The sequence below is a fragment of the Chaetodon trifascialis genome, chromosome 24 (assembly GCF_039877785.1).
Source record: "Chaetodon trifascialis isolate fChaTrf1 chromosome 24, fChaTrf1.hap1, whole genome shotgun sequence".
NCBI lineage: Eukaryota > Metazoa > Chordata > Actinopteri > Chaetodontiformes > Chaetodontidae > Chaetodon > Chaetodon trifascialis.
In genome coordinates, this window is record NC_092079.1 from 5,129,372 (window position 1) to 5,149,153 (window position 19,782).

Genomic DNA, 19,782 nt, shown 5'->3' on the forward strand with positions numbered 1-19,782 from the left:
TATTGTCTGCCAGCAAGCTGTTCATTTAGATGGTACAAGATAGTGCTGCAAATAAATCTTCACTTTTCTTGTGCCGAGGTACAGCAATCACACTCTCCAACATTTATTTAGTGGATACAAATGGTAAAGGTGTCTTAATTTAATGGTCATGAGGTATTTCTAGCTTTGGATGGAGCAGGAGTGGAGCCAATAAAGAGGCTTTAGTGTTAGACACCTCCTCTTGATTGCACCCTCCCTTAAGGTATCTCTGTTCTAATCGAAAGTGCATGTTGTGTCCTAAGTAGGAAGGGAAATGAAGGTGCCTGCCCACTTGAGTGAAAGTTTCCCAACGAAAAAACTAACTCAGGTGTCGACATAATCAGCAAGGTGCTAGCGTGCGTGTGAAATAAGGGGAGAATTAGTCATCAGCCCAAATCTCCAGCCTTCACTCGTACTTACTATGCACGGCTGCAGAGCTCATCAGCAAAAGCACGTCTGCAGAGGATTCTTTCCAAATTTGCTGCCATTGCATCATCACACCACAGATGTGAAAACTCAGTAAATGAAACTTGTTGTTTACATAAAAATCCACGAGAGTCTGGGGAGGAAATTGCTGAGACGAGAAGGAGCTGAACATCAGCGAGCCAAAAACAAAAGGGAACATCATGTGTGCTTGCAGATAATCCTCTATATTCTTGTCCTTTGTTCAGGGGTAGCTCTGGGATTATTCACACTGCAACTGCATGTTTTGTGGTGCTGTGAAATGCTTTAAATTATGTCCAACAAATAGCATAATTCACAGGAAAGAAATTGTAAAAGCTGCACTAGTGGCCCCTATAGGCCATGTTGGTCCTGACACAGACCCAAGTTCAACTAACTTAAACTCAGGTAGGGGTTAAAAGCCACAAAATGTGTACATTTCTGCTGAAAATGGCTGTACTTACATGCACAAATTTAGGTAATTTCATTCTAATTTGTGATAGTTATGTGATAATATGTTGGTATCTTGCTTAAAGAAAAAAAAATCAATTAGTGGTCAACAAGATGTGTCTTATCTAAGAAGGGTTTTAGTATCAGACCATGGAAAATATCTTCCAAAGTTATTTCAGTCATTTCTTTTATTGGTACATAACTTTAAAGCTGCATTAACTTTTGTTTAGTCTTGTTTTTTTGCCACATGGGGGCTGCAGAAACATGCTGTAAACACATGGATATGAACTTCTTAGCAAACAATTTCCTATTTACATATCCAGCGGATGCAGAGCAGCATTATCGTTTGTGACCACCTGACAAATGTGAGTCCTTTAAACACGAACACAAGGCTGGAAAGGTAAATGAGCAGCAGCTCAGTTCGACAGGAAAACCAAAGGAAGATAAATTGTTTGAAGAAAGAGGAAAGTTAATTTGCCAAGTCATAGTCTGAGTTGATTAAAATGACTTCTCCCAGCGCTGTGGTACTCACAACTTCATAATGACTCTGTCTGGAATCGATCACACACTCTATTACTAAAATAGAAGAAAGGGCAGAGAAGGATGTCTAAGCTGTCGTTGTTTTTATTGAAAGGTCTGTTCTTTGTGTCCGTGTCCCAGATGGACTGAACGCAGCCTAATTGGTCTTTCTATTATTTTTGCGGAAAAGGTTTCAGTGTCATAACATTGTGTTCAGAGCCTGATATTTAAGGGGTGTGTGTGTGTGTGTGTGTGTGTGTGTGTGTGTGTGTGTGTGTGTGTGTGTGTGTGTGTGTGTGTGTGTGTGTGTGTGTGTGTCTTGACTTTTGAGCAGAGCACAGTGACTTCTTTTGCCTTGAAACTCATTTATGTGTGTACTTCATTGCTGTCTCACAAGATAAATAGTGTGTGGGAGGGAATTACTGTCAGACCTTCAGTCATTCAGAATTAATTAGAGTTTTTCCAGATGATTTATTCTGAATTGGTTTTGGAGCTGTTTTGTAGCGTCAAATCCAGCTTCGATGCACTACAGTGTGCAGTTTCGGAATAAGTCCACAAGGGGGTGCTGCTCCACTATTATTCACGACAGCTGAGAGCAAATTGCCTGTTAATTAGCTGTATCAAATCTTATGGGTTGCTTTTAACCTTAGCTCAAAGTGAGCAAAGCGTTCAGAGATGTCCAGTATGATTAACACACTGGCCTAGACAATAAAACCACTCCAGGGCCCTTTGAGAAGGTTGCTGAAGTGCAGTTTTAAGGTCCTCGTACTTAACAAAATCTTTACATTTTGTCTTACTTTGTACTTGTACTCCACTACTTTTGAAAGCATTACATCCTGCCTTGAACACAGACACACAGTGGTGGATGAAGTAATCGCTCAAGTTGTAATTCCAGTTCATAAATACATCATTACATGTCCTTTTACTTGAAATACAGAGGTACCACCTGCAAAATAGGCTCAAAGTACCAAACGTTAAAGTAGTCATTTTATATGAATAACAGCTTTCAGAGTTATTTATGTCAGTATAACCAGGCTACTTTATATACTGTCGTGTTATCTAATAATAATCTAATGATTAAATGATATATGTTAGTTGTAGTTTGGTTTTCATTGAGCATCACCAGCTGCGTGCGATAATTCTACAGACAAAAAAAAAGGTGCTGTAACAAATTCATCCCAGGAGTGTGATGTGGAAAGTGCTAAAGGAAAAAGTGCTATCTGATGTGTCCGCAGCGCTTGGCCCCCGCTGCAGCAATAATTGATCAGACTGCTGGCTGTGAATGGCTGCTCTCGAGCAGCCAATGGCTGAGCACCGGATGCGAGATATCCGCTGCAACAACAAGCGCTCTGTTCCCCCTTCAGCTTGACGCCATTTACAGCCCAAATCCCGACCTCCCCTCCGGAAAGAGAGAAAAAAAAAACAACACATACACACACGCGAGAAAAAGTACTTGCAAACCCTCAGAGCTTTGCGGATAAAACACAGCCAGTTAAAAGTACTTCTGAGCTGGAGTTTGGTCGCTCGCATCTTTTTTTTTTCTTCGTGTCCTTTTTGCAGGAGCAGAGGAAGTTTACGCTCCGGCGGTGACTGATTGAAGTTTTGGCCTGTTTTAATGCCTCGTGCTCTTGCGCGAAAACATGGGATTTACGTGTTAGCGCCGCTTTTCGCGAAAATGCGCACCGGTCGGAAACTTTCTCAATGGATTTTACCGACAGCTTTCCCGACTGAGTTGCTGATGTAGGGAATAATCGCTCTCAAACTGGATTTATTTCACCTAAACGGAGGCTGAAGTGTCGAAAACACGGTACGTATATCCCTTTGTAAAACACAATCTGTGGGTTTTTTTAAAAACTGCGCAGTTATTAGCGAAAACTGCCTATTTCTGTTCGCATTTATAACATGTTTTAGCTCTCCACAAGTCATGCATGTACTGTTATTGTTTATTAATAGAGCCTGTCTTAACTTTCGGTCAAGTCTGAGCTTCTTATTTTGAGCTATATGTGTTTAAAAGTGCGGTTTTCCTGCTAATATTTCATCTTAAATTAGCTTAGCAAGGGCTGAGTCTTATGTCTAATTGAATCATGTCACTGCTGGTGTCAGTTTTATTAGGAAATAGTCGTGTCCAAGTTCATACACCATATGCTCTGTTTCCTCGCCCCGTGCAAATTCCCCTGCAAATGCCCCTGCATTCATATTTATTTATACTATAAATTGTTGCACATAGTGGAAAATATTGCCTTATTTTGATGTAGGATTTCTCTAATTTTACATGCAGAGTGGCGTTTTCACTGCAGCCTTTTTGCATCTGTGCATGTTTGCTTGCAAAGCCTGGACTCTTCATATTTCCGACGAGTCCTTTTTAAAAGCTAATGCCATCACTTTGCTCTACTTTCATCGACCCCAGCACTTCACCCACCCACTGTGGCCAACATGGCTTGTACCACCCAACCCCACGGACAGGTTAAAAAATTTGAGTGTGCCTGCAAGCCCCTTATTTGAAGTAAAAAAAAAAAAAAAAAAAAAAAAAAAAAAACTCATAAATCTTAAAGAATCCTATTGCACGCTCAGTGCTCTGCTCCCTCCCCCATCACCAGCACCCTTGAACGCATCACTCACACTTCACATGGACTCTTTCATGCCCCAAACTTTTTATCTTGTCACTCATTTTCTTTTCAGGTGTCACAATGTAAAATGTGTTAGAATGGGGAAGGTTGCTGCAGGCCATTTGTCATGCAACAAACAAAAGCCTTTCCTGTATTGTCATTGATGGGGGGGGGGGGGTCCTCACACCCCAGAGATGCCATTTGAAAGCTAATTACCACAAGGAAAGAGAATTAAGGCCACCACTGTCAGTTTCTTTACTTTGGTGTGATATGTTGGTGAAAACAAGGCCATGCCTTTGAATCTGTTAGATTAATGCAGATTGACAATGCAATATGCTAATACTTCCTCTCTTCATGCGACGAATCGGTGAGGTTATAACCGACGTGGAGCTTTGAGTGCGTATAGCTTCGAGGTCGGGGCTTTTATTCATCGTTAGAAACATACAACAAATGTACGTAAAAACCCGGAAATCAGAGGGCTGTCCAAAGTTTAACAAAATGTCATTTAGTCCCCACATTTACGTGTGCTTCGACTTTCCACGTCTGTGTTATGTGTTTGACCCATATCGGTCTTTAGTCAAGTACCCGTTATCAAACCCACAGGAAAAAAACTGAACTCTGACCGTCACCTTAAAGATACTTAGTGCAGGAAATCGTAAATACGTATTTCTCACAGTTTGAAACATTGACAGTAAAAGTTAGACGTGGTTGCTTCAGAAATGTCTGAAATAGGTATTGTTATCAAGATAGACGTTCATTAATTTTCTTTCAGCTGAGTAATCAATTTATTGACCAGTACTTCCAGCTCTAATCTGATCCATTGAACAACAGCCGTAAAATACGTAAAGAACCAGGATATATTTGTTTGAGATTCTTGAACTGGTGGATGTTTGGCAGTTCATCAATATAGCTGCAGATTCATTATCTTTCCTTGTTCTTGTTATTTTGTATCTTGAGGCATTTTTAGCCTTTGTTGCAGACAGTGTGAGGCAATGATAAATGAGGGAGAGAGATGCCACGCAGTTCGTGGTTGGTGTCTTAAGCCGGAGTGGTGCCTGCACATCAACTTTGTGTTGATTGACGTGCTTGTGACAAGCAAGTTTTTATAGAGTTCAAGTGAATTTGTTCAATCATTTTTCATGTTTTGGTTAGTCATTGTTACGTCAGAGGAGTGGGGAAACAGGAAGTTTGCACAACGCTGAGGCAGGGACGCATCTAAATTCAATAAAGATGTCAGCTCTTAAACATAAAGCCTGTATCTGCAAGTTGAATCGGCTTTGAGTCAACAAACTTTTGTGATCATCTGTTTTTATAGTAGCCGCAGACACAGCTGTGGTTCTGTAGACGAGCTAATTCTAAAGGCCCAACCACGCTCACTACTGGCTCCGAGCTTTACATCGACTGTCTAATCAAACACGTCCATCTTTCTCCCCAATGCCGTGATGTGCTTTTTTGGCCTTATTTCCATAATGGTGCGTGCACAGATATCGGTTATGATTTGCATAGCATCATTTGCATGGCTTGTTACAGGCAGATATAAACTGTCTGTGTATTTTGCAGGACTTCAGATGTGTCCCATGCCAGCCAGAGCGGCCCTTCAGTCCCGAGATGGATTCCAGAAGTCAGAGCGACAGCGATGGGGGAGGAGGACGCCACGGGTGGTCGCTGTCATCGACCAGCTCGCTGGACACGCCGCGTGACGAAGGGAGACCGCAAGCACGGTCTCCGCAAACCCACGATGCTGCACCAGATTCTGGGTTGACCAACGGGCAGCCGCCCCATATTCCAGCAGTGCTCTCCCTGGATCAGATCAGGATAACTGGCAGTAGTAATGAGTATACAGAAGGGCCCACAGTGGCCCAAAGGTCTCCAGCCTCTGAGCATAGGCAGCAGAAGAGCGACTTGGTTACGTCACCAGGCTCAAGGACCAGCGGGCAGCAGGAGACTCCGGAGGAGAGGCCTAACAATCTCCGCAACCTGCCTTCATTGACTCAGTATGGAAGCACAAGTACTTCCATCTCTTCGAGAGAGGGTGTGCTACGATCCTCCAGTGCAGAGGACTCACAGAGTAGCATCAGGACCAGCGTAGAGAGCACTTCTTCGGGCCAGAGGCTGATCGGCAGCCCGGCAGGCAGCGACCAGATAATCAGAACCCAGCCGAAACGCGCAGAGCTCAGTTCGGAAGAGCTTAAACCCCTGAACAGCGAGTCCAGGGCGGTGGTGGCCGTGCCAGGCAGCGGAAGCTCTAAAAACCAAGGTATACACTCTAACAAGTGCGAGGACTGTGGTCGCTGCTGTTGCTCGGAGTGCAGTCGCCCGCGGGTGCTTCCTTCCTGCTGGATGTGCGGCCGGCGGTGCATGTGCTCTGCTCAGAGCGCGGTGGAGTACGGAACGTGCGCCTGCTGCGTCAAGGGGCTTTTCTACCACTGCTCCAGCGACGACGAGGACACGTGCGCCGACAAGCCCTTCTCGTGCTCGCAGCCGCGCTGCTGCGTCCGCTGGACCACCGTGTCGCTCCTCTCCCTGCTCTTCCCCTGTCTCCTGTGCTACCTCCCAGCTAAAGGATGCGTCGCTGTGTGCCAGAGCTGCTACGACCGAGTCACGCGACCCGGCTGTCGGTGTTAAAATGCAGAAGGATGGAAAGACTCCGTGTTGACTGAACCGATAGATGTTTTGGCCCCGTAGTTGTGTAGTTGAAAAGTTTGACCGGCGAGCTAATGATGCTGTCGTGCTTGAGTTTTTGTGTTTCCCGTGTCGATCTTCATGCCTATCGGATCCAGGCAGAGACACAATGAAACTCTGCCTTGAATTGTCAGCTGCTCAGGCTCATCGACTAAATTTTACTAGTAAAGGCACTGGAGGTGCTCTGGCACACCCTGACATTATGAGTTTCACTTCAAAGGTAAACCAAAATAAGCGCTCCACACGTTGAAAGGTATGAAGACGCATCCGACTACTGTTTTGTGCTGGAAAAGAATTTCTTCACTCGAGTGCCCAGATCTCACGTTGTTGCTACGAGAGTCCAAATGGATGGCCTTTTTTTTTAACATTTAATACGACTTATATGCTAAGAACAGACTCCTATTACTAACTGTAAGTCAAGTAGTAAATGCAAAGACTACGTACGTCATAAAATGAGTTTGACAGATGTTTTATTTTTGTACATATAATAATACTTCAACTGTGAAAAGTTTTCTGCCATATAACAGGCACCTTGATAAATCCATGTTTATATGAATCAGTCAACTTCATTCATACAATGTTTGTACATTCACTGGAATGTATATCAATCATTTTATGTAATTTACAAAGGAAAAGTCTTGTTCCTTCTACCTGTAAATTGTACAGTGACCTTATATGAAAAGTTTATTTTCTAATTCCAACATTGCTTAGTGTAAAGTTAAAAATATATATTTATTTGAAGGTTTATTATTTTATAATGAAAAAAGTATTTATTTTGAGAAAGCATTGTTAATGTGTCACCTCTTAGGGGGCTATTCTGTAGTGTCTGCAGATTTTGAGGTGACGCGTAGGAGTGTCAGCGCTGGATGAATAGTTCACTATGAATTAGAAGACGAATATATTAACGTTTGAAATTAAACAACCTTGAAGTCCGACAGTGTATTTTTCCTGTTTTTCCTGCGTTGTCTCGTGTACTCTTTAATGCGCTTTTGCTCAAATTTCAAACGTTTGCGGTGATTCAAAGGCTCTTTTTGCAGATATGACGATAATGTATTCATGACAGTAGATTTTGCCTGGATTTCCACTTTTCGTGAGACTTTCTCACATGGTTAAACGCAGACTTAAGCACCGTTCTCAACACCTTTAATTGACTGCCCTGCCCAGCCCTGCCCTGCTCGAACCCCTCAAGCAGCAGAGCTATCGTCAAACCGACGCTGCCGTTTTGCCTCTGCAACACAATCACTCCGTGGTGTTTACGGAGATCAGACAAGGAAACAAGGATGCATTAAAGTTCACCTTGGGCCCTCTTTAGGAGAACATCTGGCTCTGGTGAAGCCATGAGAATAGGAATGTGCACATCTGTTTGCACGCACTCCAGAAAATGCCTCTTGAAAATGAAAATTGGGTCACATCGCTTCTTCCCCCCCCCCCCCCCCCCCCAGTTATAAATCAAGAACTCCACTGTTTTTTTGGCAAATACGCGTTCATGTAAGCCTTCTATTACACCCTGGCCTGGCCTCAACTTAATTTCACACACGTTCCTTGGGATCCTTCAGATGCAAGGCTCTTTTTTTCTTTTTTTATCAAAGGTTTGTTCAGGAATTCCTTGGTCTTGAACGTCCCTGCAGGCGAAACATAAGCCTGAAACATAAGCCCCTGACACTTGTTGACAGCATACGGACGTGTTTGCGGCACGGTATGCATTCAGAGCCGTGATTGACACGCCGAGGCCCAACCTGCGCTCGCTTGTTTGTTATTCATCCCCAGCCTTTGACTGACAGGGGTTTGCTTTACATAATTGTCAACTTTCACCTATTTTACAGCAGCGGCAGAGGAGATGGAAACATAACGGGCAGAATCCCATTAGAGACAGAAAAGGGAGAGTTGATCTCGTGTTTAGTCTTTATTTTTCCAGTCGCAGGCCGCCTCTCTCCGTCCATTGTCTCAGTTGTGAATGAAGAGGGAAAGGGTGGGTGTGGAGGAGGAGGGGGTGGGTTGTTAGGAAGAGGGACCGCAAAGGGTTAAAAGCATCACTTTGAATGACAAAGACCTAACAGTTTACCCCCGTATTCAGCCCGGCATGCATTCATCCTGTTTTCAATAGTCAGGGGGTCATTTTGGCTCCCCAGCGCTCCTCTCAGCTACCTGCTCCTACTTGGTATTCCCATAGGGAGATGGTTGTCTTGTAGGAGAGGGGCTGGGGGTGGGGAATTAAGAAAAAATAGACCTATCTGTCGGGATGTGCACTTATAAACCGAAATGAGCTGTATTTCCACTCGCGCTAATGAGGAAAAAGTCCTTTTTTCTGCTCCAATTCATCTCCACGCACAGTTTGCAGTACATCGAGAACATTGCTTTTTCTTTTACAGCCGCAAGTTTGGTCTCTTTTTCAAAGGGAGTCTGTATCTCAGCTGTGAGGAAAATGCTCTCCAAAATTGCACACTTAGATCAGTGCATGGAAGTCATTTTGGAAAATCGTGAGGGTCCTTTTTCTCGGGTCGTTTCAGTTCCTCCGCGCTCTGCTGTGCAGCTGTTTAAGGGAAAGTGTAACCCAATGCTCGTGTTGTGCATTAGATCCAAAAGAGCTGATGAAAGCTCCTGATCTCAAATCAATAATTTTTCTCTTCATTTTTCTTCTTAGAAGTGTTTCAAAGCAATAGAAACGTATCGCCATGTTGCATTATGCTAACTTTTAGTCCGCCAATTCAGATGCGATGCATGCGCAGACTCAACTGACCAATAAACTGACCAAAAAGGAAAGGATGCAGGAAAGGATGAAAACTAGAAATTCTGACTAAAAAAAAAGTGGGAATTGGTGCATGAAACGATAAAAACAAGAAACACGGAGAGAGGTTGTTTATCCTCCCGGCAGTCCCAGTGATTTGGCAGCAGAGAGTAGCAGGAGGAGGAGGAGGAGGAGGAGGACGGGATGTGAATTGGGGGAGAAAAAAAAAAGGCCCCAGAACGGCTCTCTTTGTTGGTTTTAGCCGCCGTGGCTCCCGCGGCTCATGGCGGCTGTAGGGCAGAGCGGCCTATTCACCCTGCTCACCAAGGCAGAACGCGGCACAGGAAGACAGGAAGGAAGCGAGGCTATTCTTCATGGACGCATTGTCTGTCTGTCTGACGGCCAGGCTTAAGCAATCAAACAGCACTGTGAGAGAGAGAGAGAGAGAGAGAGAGAGAGAGAGAGAGAGAGAGGGGAAAGAGAGGAAGCGCAGGGCGATGAGGGAGATGGGCACCACCCTGTGAAAGCATTACAACTCTTAAAAATATGAAGATTATCAACAAATAATATCTATTTTCATGTTTGCCGCAACTATTTTTTCAAGGTGAAACTTCAGAAATAGGTCAGTGCTGCAGATATGATGCAGTATTAATTCAAAATGTTCAGCGAAAGATGCTCCAGCGTCAGTGTGTCCGCACCCTTGCCTCTTAATTTGTTGTGAGAAGAGTGTTGTGACTTCCTCATGCATGTTAAACAATGACAATGCATCATGATTTACAGGCTTATAGAAATGCAAATGTAAGCCTTGATTCTGCAAAGCCATTTTTTATAACTTTCTCTTTTTTTTTTTACTCCTTGGATGCAGTACTCGGTAGTAAAAGGGAAAAGTTTTGTGAATTACCAGCACTTGAAAAGCACAGTACATTCATTCACTGTATACGTAGTTGCGTAGTAGCTTGACTTGTACTTATTTAGTACAAGTTCTAATTATGAAGAAAAATAATTTCAAATTATATTAGTTAATTTGTTTGTATTCTCAATTGAGCGTGAGTCCTTGTTGTCTCAAAAACCGCCGTTGCTCGATTGGCCGCTTGAGGCAGACTCCAAAAGTGAGTCAATTCCCATAGACCCCCAAATTCAAAGAACCGACTTCAACAGCGCAAATAAAGATGTGTACAGGCAGGGCGCCGCTAGACTTTTTCCTACTACACGTGAGCAAGATAGCTAATGTTTTCCACTAGTGTGTTCCCCACTAGAGTTAGCGAGTGAGCTGACGTTAGCAAGTCCAAAAATATCGTGAGGAGTCCTCAATGAATCAATGTTGTGAACGCCGTGTGGATTTGTTAATGAAGGGGAACCAGCTGACAGCATCCTTGCATGCCTTCAAAAGTCAGTGAACTGCTGCTCTGGAAAACATCCACCCAGAAGCCTGAAGCTGACACGCTGCTCCCTCAAATATGTCCAAAAACAGCTTCATGCTGTTTTTGAAAAATGATGAAATGTGCATATGGAACGTGCAATAGCTGCAGCATCGTTACAGTTTACTATAAAAAGTGAGGAGAATTCTAATTTCAGCACAACTTCAAATCCTGCATATTAAACATGTCATGTAGATTATGTGGGGTAAACATATTGGAAAAGTGTGTGGACAGACTTGCAGTTTGGTTACTCCTCAGTATGAATACATCCTTGTCTCTTTCGCCGGTAAATGATCTTCCTGAAAGCAATTGGACTTTTCCACTGATATGTGTCCAAAACATCAGATTGAGCTCAATGCAGCTCTGCAGAAAAGTCGATTTGACACATCAGAATGGCTTCAAAAAGAGGCCACAGAACGTAGGTGCATGAGGGAAAAAAAAAAAGTCACCACACCTTTCTCCTCTGGTGAACATTTTCTCAGAAGCTGAACTTTACTTTCTTGTTTTCCGATGTGGGTGGCAGACACATCTAGCGCTCAAAGCCGAGGCGCATCTCCCCCACCTGACTGTGGTTTTACTTTCCATTGAGTGTGTCCGCCGCTACAGTCGCTATGTATTCAGCTGAATTACATCAAGAAAAGTCTCACTCCAGAGTAATGCATCGCCGTTTCACACCGCCGAATGCTAAAATGTCCAAAATGGCTCTTGTTATATTCCAGTTTTTGACCTTTTTGAAGTTTCATATTCACTTTTTCCAGAGCACTCAGGAGACATGTTCAGCACGGCCGTGTCGGGTGAGCGTACAGCGTTGCAAGGTGAATTAGGGGGCGCGCCTGCAGTTAAAAATCTAAATCTTATGCAACCCAGTTCTACCTCAGTGACAGCTGAACTGCTGATATGCCTTGAGCAGGAAGATTATAGCAGCCAGGAAGGCCAAGAGAGCAAATAGACAGAGCGAGAGACGCTAGAGAGTGTATCTGTCATAAAAGTTTAGTTCAGTGAGGATGAGGAGACAGAGGGTTTGCGTGCACCATAGAAGGCTGCAGATACGTCTTTGCACATGTAGAAAACTTTAAAAATTGGACCTGCATGCGTGCGCGTGTGTGTTCATATACGCGTGTGTATTCTTGCACGTATAATCGAGTCTTTCGCCTAGACAATGAAGCCCGACTGGAGGCCTAAGTCTAAGAGCAGCACTTAACTTCAATCCACCACAGGAAGTTGGCTCATCTGCACGTGTACACACACACACACACACACACACACAGAGTCAGTCCGTCGCTGACAGCCAGTGGATATTTGTTGGCGACACCGTGGCTGCAAGGCTCTTTACAGCTTAGCGGCCAATTGTTGTTCACCCAGATACACACACGCACACACACACGAAGAGCTTAGAGCTTCAGTTGTTATCCTGAAAGGCAATCCTGATCCCTCTGCTACACAGTAGGACAGACACACATAAAAAGAGGAATTAGTGCGGTCTGACAGCTCACTATACCACTTCGCATTTAGTGTGTGTACGTGTGTGATGGTGGCAATTATGTGTGTGTGTGTGTGTGTGTGTGTGTGTGTGTGTGTGTGTGTGTGTGTGTGTGTGTGTGTGTGTGTGTGTGTGTGTGTGTGTGTGTGTGTGTTTTGGAATTGGCATGTGTGTAATCAGTCACAGACTCTGAATGATACAGTAAGAGTTCTGTGAAGGGAATAGCAGATGGTTAGCATTCGTGTAGCTTCATCCAAACACTGTTTGCGAACAAAGACAAAGAGCGAGAGGGGCAGTGGGGGGAGCAGATAGTTGCCTTAGTGATGCTCGGTGAGATATTAACTCGAAACGTTTTAAGAAAATCTCTGTGTTTTATATGTTTTCACCATCATCTTTTATGACTTGTATTTTTCCTCTGCAGACCACAATGTTTAGGGCACGCTAATCTGTTGCAATTTACGTAAATATCCTCAGTGGTGATTCACTCCCCAGGAAACATTTTAATGCTTACGCAACAGCGTTAGAAACCGGCGCGAGCGCGGTGCGTCTGCAGCTGTAGCTTTTTGAAAACTGAAACCAAAATGGTCTTTGTTAAAGCGGGTTGAAAAAGTCATTCTGAACATTTTATGCGACAGAATTCTAACATTTTAAACTCTCAAAACAACTATCACACATGCAGCGTGCATTCGTGGTGTTACACAGTACAACGACGTTCTTCACGCCGCTGCAGAACCTTACGAGCACTGAGCTGAAGTTTATTTCATCCCTCCAATCCGCCTCTCAGCTAAATGCTTCAAATATGAAAGTGTAATGATTGCTGAGTGAATCAATTCTTTTCACCTTTAAACTTTATTTTTCCCGACAAAAGAGACTAAAGATAATACACCCGCAACACAACACTGACACCTTATAAAGTTGATATATATGTTGCATATAAACATCCATCATTAGCATTGATTAGCAATAGCAATTGGCTTGTTTTGGTCTCCGTTGAGTCCTGAGGGAAATGTCTGACTCCTCTCCTGCTAAATGCTAGTTGCTAACTTTCCTACAATGTTCCCTTGATAACAGTAGGAGCAAGGCGTTCTAACGTGCAACGTGATTAAATAAGCAAATGAATTTCCATGGTTGAGAATTTTTTATTATTATTCTGGCCAGATTTGCAAGCCAACTTCTCCTTTTTTCAGGCGCACCGTTCACCTCAGTGATATCGTGCAACCCTCTGTCTGAATATCATCATTGAGACCTAGATCGAACTAGTCAAATAACAGCACCGGGAAGGAGGGCGAGGACATTTGCAAGTCAAATCTGCACAGACATAACTGGCACCGTGGAAAGAAAGTCCGATAAAGCAGACTCTAACATCAGACGCGCTCTCACTCTTGAAATCCAGTCGGCCGTGAAGAAGTGATGTGAAACCTGTTTGGCTAACGTCCTTCCTCCTGACTGGAGGTTGATATTGCTATATATGTCCCCATCGTTGTCCTCCAACTGCAAGCAGGGGAGTGGGTGAGGGGAGAGTGTGAGATCATGTGGAACAAAGCTGTGCAAGAAAAAGATATGATCAACCTGTGTGCCATTCGGCTCCATTAAAAACAGATTTCCCCTTTCTATGGCTCAAACTTAATGATGCGTTGGGTATGTCTCAGAGGTTCAAAGGCTGTAACTAAGACGGGCTGCGCTGAACTGAAATGCGCCATTAAGTGTGAAATACTGAAATACACTGGAGACCTCCAGGCATGTGTTTGTATTTAATTGAATATTGCCTTTTGTAAATCCGAAGAAAGGCACTGGCATACTTGCAGCATCGTTTCCTTTTTTAATAGTTTTGTTTTGACAGCAAAGTCGGCGGGAAAGCCGATTACCGCTTTCAGCTTTAGTAAACAGCGATACGGTGCTAATATTTTCATTTTGACCTGTATATTACCTGCTACTCACACAGACCGTTGAACACGTTTATTAGAGCTGAGACGTCAGCGTTTCCCTTGAAGTCCAGCCAAACTTTACGCATTTTTCCTGGGGAAAATACCTGCAATGAGCGAAATCAAAGAAAGAAACTTGACTGTCATCTCTCATGGCCACACAGGTCGCTGTTCAAAAAGAAAAGTCTCCCCTTAAAGTCATTTTTTAACTGCAGTGGTTTCTTCCTGTTTCTTTTCATGCCAAAAATGGAAGCTTATATTTGACCTATGCAGCAAACAAAAAGAGCAATAAACCCCTGCATGCATTTCTGGACAAGCGAATCCATCCGCAAACTGCCGACCTTCTGCTTCGATCTAAGATTTTCCTGTGTTCATTGTTGCAATCAGAGTGGAGGTGAACTCAAATCACTGTGGCTTTAGACTGTTGTTTTTGACAGCTCAGAATGACTCGTTATTTTGAAGCGTTAACCACAAAATGCATACGTGTACATGTTGCAGAGGAAATGGCGAGATGCAAACTGTCCCATTTCAGACAGACTGCTGAGCGCTTACGGCTGATGATTATCAACATGAGCACTGATGTCATTTTTTGGCATTATGTTAAAGCTGACTTGTTTTTTTTAAATTTGATGTTATAGAGGGCTTCTTGTTTAAAATCTGAAGCAAACCTCCTCCGTCCTCGATGCTCTCTCTCTCTCTTTCTTTGCTTGAGGAAATTGATCTCTTGAGTCTGTCAGGCAGCTATGAGAGCGCTGCGAGCCATTGGGTCTTGTTACCATTCACAGGTGCAGCACACTGACAAGCCAATGATGACAGCAGTCGAGTCGAGCCCAGGTGTGTGTGCGTACCTGTGTGCGCATTATTGTGCACACGAGAGCCCGTGTGTGTGTTTGTTTCCCCGGCCCGAAGACAGAAATTTGTCAATGGCTGCAGAGATTGTCGGCATACCTGGGATTCCTTTGGATTCCAAACAACCAGTGACAAGACAGGAGGGGGAGAGAGAGAGAGAGAGAGAGAGAGAGAGAGAGGCTTTCTGCCAAAGTTATCCACTCTGCAACGGGCACAGGTGCAGTATTTCACAAGATATAAAGGCTCCTCTGTTTCGAGAAACACGCAGCTTCACGGACATGATGTACGGAGAATTTCCAGGCAGCAGGAATACGAAGCTTTGAGATGTCGATGTGCAAAAATCCAAAGTCACTGTGGGTAACAGTCGTAAATTCATCATTCCACTTCAGTCACAGGGTGAATATATGAGTCGGAGCTGTATTTGTTAAGTGTCCAAGTTGTTAAGTTGTTGTGCAATCACATTGTCAGGCAATATTGGCATTGCAGATTTGATTGGTGCAGTATCTGCGTGGACAGGTACTTCATGACCAGCTAGAGGTCCAATGTTGTTTGCTGTTGCTTAGGCCAGTTTGTTTTTTGAGGACTCCCAAAGTTATTCTGCGTATTAGCACGTTATTCCATGATGTTCCATTATATCTCATAGGATAATATACGGAGAGTCTGGAATGACCTGGTCCTTTCAGTAATGCAGGATTGACTCAGCAGCCCAAATACGAAAAGGGACAGACCGGCACTAATATAGTTGGCACAAAAAGGTTTCCTCCTCTCTGTGCACAACAGCGGCAGCATCGTTACAGTTCGTATTTCCTTTCCAAAAGAGTGACTCGATTTTGTGTGTGATAGCCACTTGAAATATGAACATAATGAATCTCCTGTCAGTGCATTTTTCCCAAGTTCCACATGCAGAAGGACAATTTAAAACGAGTGTAAAAGTAAGTAAGGGACCAGTGGCGAACTGTAAGGGTGTGTTTATAGACCTTACCCTACGTTCCGTATCTGATTCGCTGTCGGCCCCTGGACAGAGATTGCCTCATTGCAGGGACCCCGAAGTTAGAGAAAACAAGCTGCGCACTTAACATGTCATTTCACCGAGAGGCATCTTAAGAAGTAGCGCCGCAGCTGGCCCGGAGCCAAGAGCAACTGAATTCCTTCAGCTTGGAATGCCTGCTTGATTAATATAGAAAACAGAGTCTTGCTTGAGCCCATTTGGTGCAGAAGCGTGGCTCTTTCCCGCTAGTTAAGTTGCCTATCAAAATAACGAGCCATGTCTGCCGTGATGGAGGGAAGGACTTGACTATTTAAGGCCAGAGCACTCAAAATAACGCTTTACAATAATCAGCTTTCAGATACAGTTTTCAGTGTTGGACTTAAATGGTTTCCAAGCAAAATATGGAAAGGCGTGTTGAATGTTTTTGGCCAAAACTCCTAAAACTAATAAAAGCAACGCTCTTCCTGTGCTTTCTCAACCACTCGCTTAACTTTATGTCATTTAAGAGTCAAAGCAACAGTCCAAATCAATGCTGAGGTGAACACGCCGCCACTGACATTGATTTTCCTTTGCACGCGCTGACACCAAGACCCATGGGAGCGCTTGTCCTTTAAGAATTTTGTGTGTGCAGGCCGAGCGGACAAGCATGTATTTGGGAATCTTTGTGTTTGTGTGTTTGTCCAAAGAGGAAGTTCCTGTGGTGAGACGGTCCTAAGCTGAACACACACACACACACACTCACCCCACTGGAAAAGCTCTGGAAAACAACTTCCTGTGGTCACCTGTGCTCAATGACCCTGAAGAAAGAGACTCTTAGAAACCAACACCCACTGTCTGCCTCTCATACACACACACTGTGCTACCCGGGCTGCGGACACGGTCGTAGCCAGGCCTTGGCTGTGACACACAGGGAAAGGAGGATGAATGGGGCCCTCAGAGAAACCTTCAGAGTGACGGCAAGAGAGGGAGGGAGCGCTGTAAAAAATGATTCAACCCAGCAATCCTTTACATCTAGTTTATATTTCACTTACTTCTTCCTTCCAATACAAAAAAATATCTTTCGAGTTTGTTGAGATACCGTCACTCCCCCCTACGAGTGACAATGGAGGCAATTCACGAAAACACGACAGTGAAGTTGCATTCCATCGACCAAAATCAGCACGAAATTACCGCACGCCGCCGATCGCCGAGTCAGATTACATAAATTTCCCTTTCTGGCGCAGGGCACGGCCCATGAAATCATCATGCCTACTTGAGTTTTGTTTATTTAACACTGCTGGGTGGACTATGAGGTGTCCACGCCTGTGGGCAGGTTCAGTGGCTGCATTCAAGACAGAAAGCCAGAGCTGGCGTGTGATGAATTCTGTATTTTCTAAGCCAAACTATATTTGACATCGGAGTGAACTGACTTGCTTGCATAGTTGTTATATTCTTCATCAGCTGTTCCCTTCTCTGTTTTTTTTTTGTTGGCTGATGCTATTTAACTGTATTAGTAATATTATAATCTCAGAACCCATCAGCCATATTTGGCTACCTCCCGGTGTTTCAAAAGATTGTCCTTTGCCTACAGATTCTACTTCATACAGAGATAAAGTGTCATTTTATAGAGACTAAAAATTAAAGTGCACATTGGCACAGTCATTTTCACACAGGCTGAAATGTTTAGTTTGCTTTGGTCAAGTCCATTTATCCATTATTTTGCCTGTTACTTCAGCTTTTTATCGTATTACATGCGACTTTTAGCTTTCAACTTTTGAACAGAACATTTAGTTATTTCAACCATTTATTCATTACTTTTGTTCGACTATTATTTTGTGCTCACGTGTTCGGTTTCATGCGTTCTCCATCGCAGAACAAGTGATGTTCAGGCACAGGTGGCTCAGGTGTACTGAGCAGTACTGTAGCTGGCAAGTGACTGGTATCTCAGAGGCATGTCTGTGTATTCCAGGTACCACCTCGGGTACAAGTACCCCTGGTTGAAAACCAAAGTGCTATTTCGACAGACTGTATGAGCTGTAGTCACTCTCCAGTCATTATGTGTGATGTGCTGACAGTAAAGCTCCAGCAAGCTGACAGGGTGTCATACTCAAAATAGATATGCATAAAAAAAATACAGTTAACAGTTCAGAGAGGACTTTTTTTTAAAGAATTAGGAGTACAAACTCTTGCCGCATTACTGTGATTTCCCACCATGCTTCCATTGGACGTCGACCAGGAATAACAACAGTGAATAGCTTCCCCTTTTCCTTGCTCTCCATGCTTTCGACCATTGTGCATTTCAACTGTCAACAATGACAAGGACTGTGATGAGGGAGGTTAGTCAGGGGGCACTATACCAAGCAATATTCCTGTCTGAAGCGGTTCAAGCCTTGGTTGTGCTTCTAACTTCAGGGGTAGGTGGTGAGAATATAAAAGGTGACACCTTAGAGGCCTGGGCAGAAGGGAGCGCGCATACTAAAGGCCGGGGTATGTTTGAAACTAGTCCGTAGGAAGTATCGTCCACATCTGAAAGCAGAAGCGATTCGTTGGCATTTAAAAAAAGGAAACAAGTTCCATATGAATGAACTGACATGAAGTTTCATCATGTCATCATCATCATCAAAAATTACAAAACAAATTCCCACACGATAAGCGGAGGCGTTTTTGCAACCTACCCACGATCGAGTCGGTCTCTCACCTCGATGTCTCTCTGAAATGAAAGCGCTGCCCCCGACATCAAAGCATTCAAGTACTATTTTGCAGCCCCTCTACGGAGCAGCGCTGTCGTTCTGACAGTGGCCTGACTTGTCCTGCCATAGCATAAAAACAATCCAAACTTTCACGTGTGGCTAAAGCGAAAGCAAAACTTTCACCTCAGCGCTCAATTTTCCAAACTCATAAATGAGGTTTTAGGCTGTTTGGTAGTGCTGTGGCGGCAGCATTGAAAGTCTCGAGGGACCACTTTTATTTTCAGTTTTTAGAAATGAGGTTAATACATCTGCACAAGGATAATGCCATACTATATCCAACAGCTCCCTCTGTTGCCTGAACACTCGTTAAAAGTGAGCATTGTGATTTTCTGCGCTGCACAGTAAACTCTTAAAGTCCTCTTGAACACAGATAAAACCAGATGCACGTTGTTCTCTAGAAAACATCTGCGATCATGTTCCCCCCCCAAAGCATTGAAGCATCCCCTCCTTGGCATTCAGAAAATTCGACCAGCTCTTCTCATGGCTGCCGCTTAGGTACTTCCAGGTCATTTCACTCGGTAAGAAACCTTCCTAAGCCAAAGAAGACTATTTGACCGCAGCCCGTGTGTTAATCTCGCAGTACAGCCCCTTCGTGTTTACACTCAAACAGACACTCTCTGGAACATACTCACACAACTGTGCATTCACAAACACACACAGGCTGCTGCTCTTTGAGGCCGCGGAGCAAGGGCAGCGAATGATCGCTGTATAGTTTGCTGTTGCTATCGACAAAGCAGCCTCTGTTCTTAATTTTGTGCCCCCCCACACCACAGACACCCCACCACCACAAGCACCCTTCCCCCTCCTCCTCCCACACATTTCATGCTGTCTCCCTCCTATATCCCTCTCTGTTCCCCCTACCTCTCCTCCCTGTCTCTGTCAACCCCCCCACCACGCTCCATCCTCTCTCTCTCTCTCTCTCTCTCTCTCTCTCTCTCTTTCTCTCTCTCTCTCT

General features: G+C 44.0%; 1 protein-coding gene across 1 annotated transcript; it reads left to right on the forward strand.

Annotated features, from left to right (window-relative positions):
• The first annotated feature begins 2,805 nt into the window (after nt 1-2,805).
• Nucleotides 2,806-7,651, forward strand: spry2 (sprouty RTK signaling antagonist 2). Its single transcript, XM_070993893.1, has 2 exons — nt 2,806-3,235; nt 5,595-7,651. Exon 2 carries the CDS (start codon nt 5,643-5,645, stop codon nt 6,657-6,659), a length of 1,017 nt encoding a protein of 338 aa, XP_070849994.1. The 5' UTR covers nt 2,806-3,235; nt 5,595-5,642; the 3' UTR covers nt 6,660-7,651.
• Nucleotides 7,652-19,782: the final 12,131 nt, after the last annotated feature.

What these genes read in the sequence shown, in the direction of transcription:
- spry2 (XM_070993893.1), top strand. Translation starts at nt 5,643, where the DNA reads ATGGATTCCAGAAGTCAGAGCGACAGCGATGGGGGAGGAGGACGCCAC.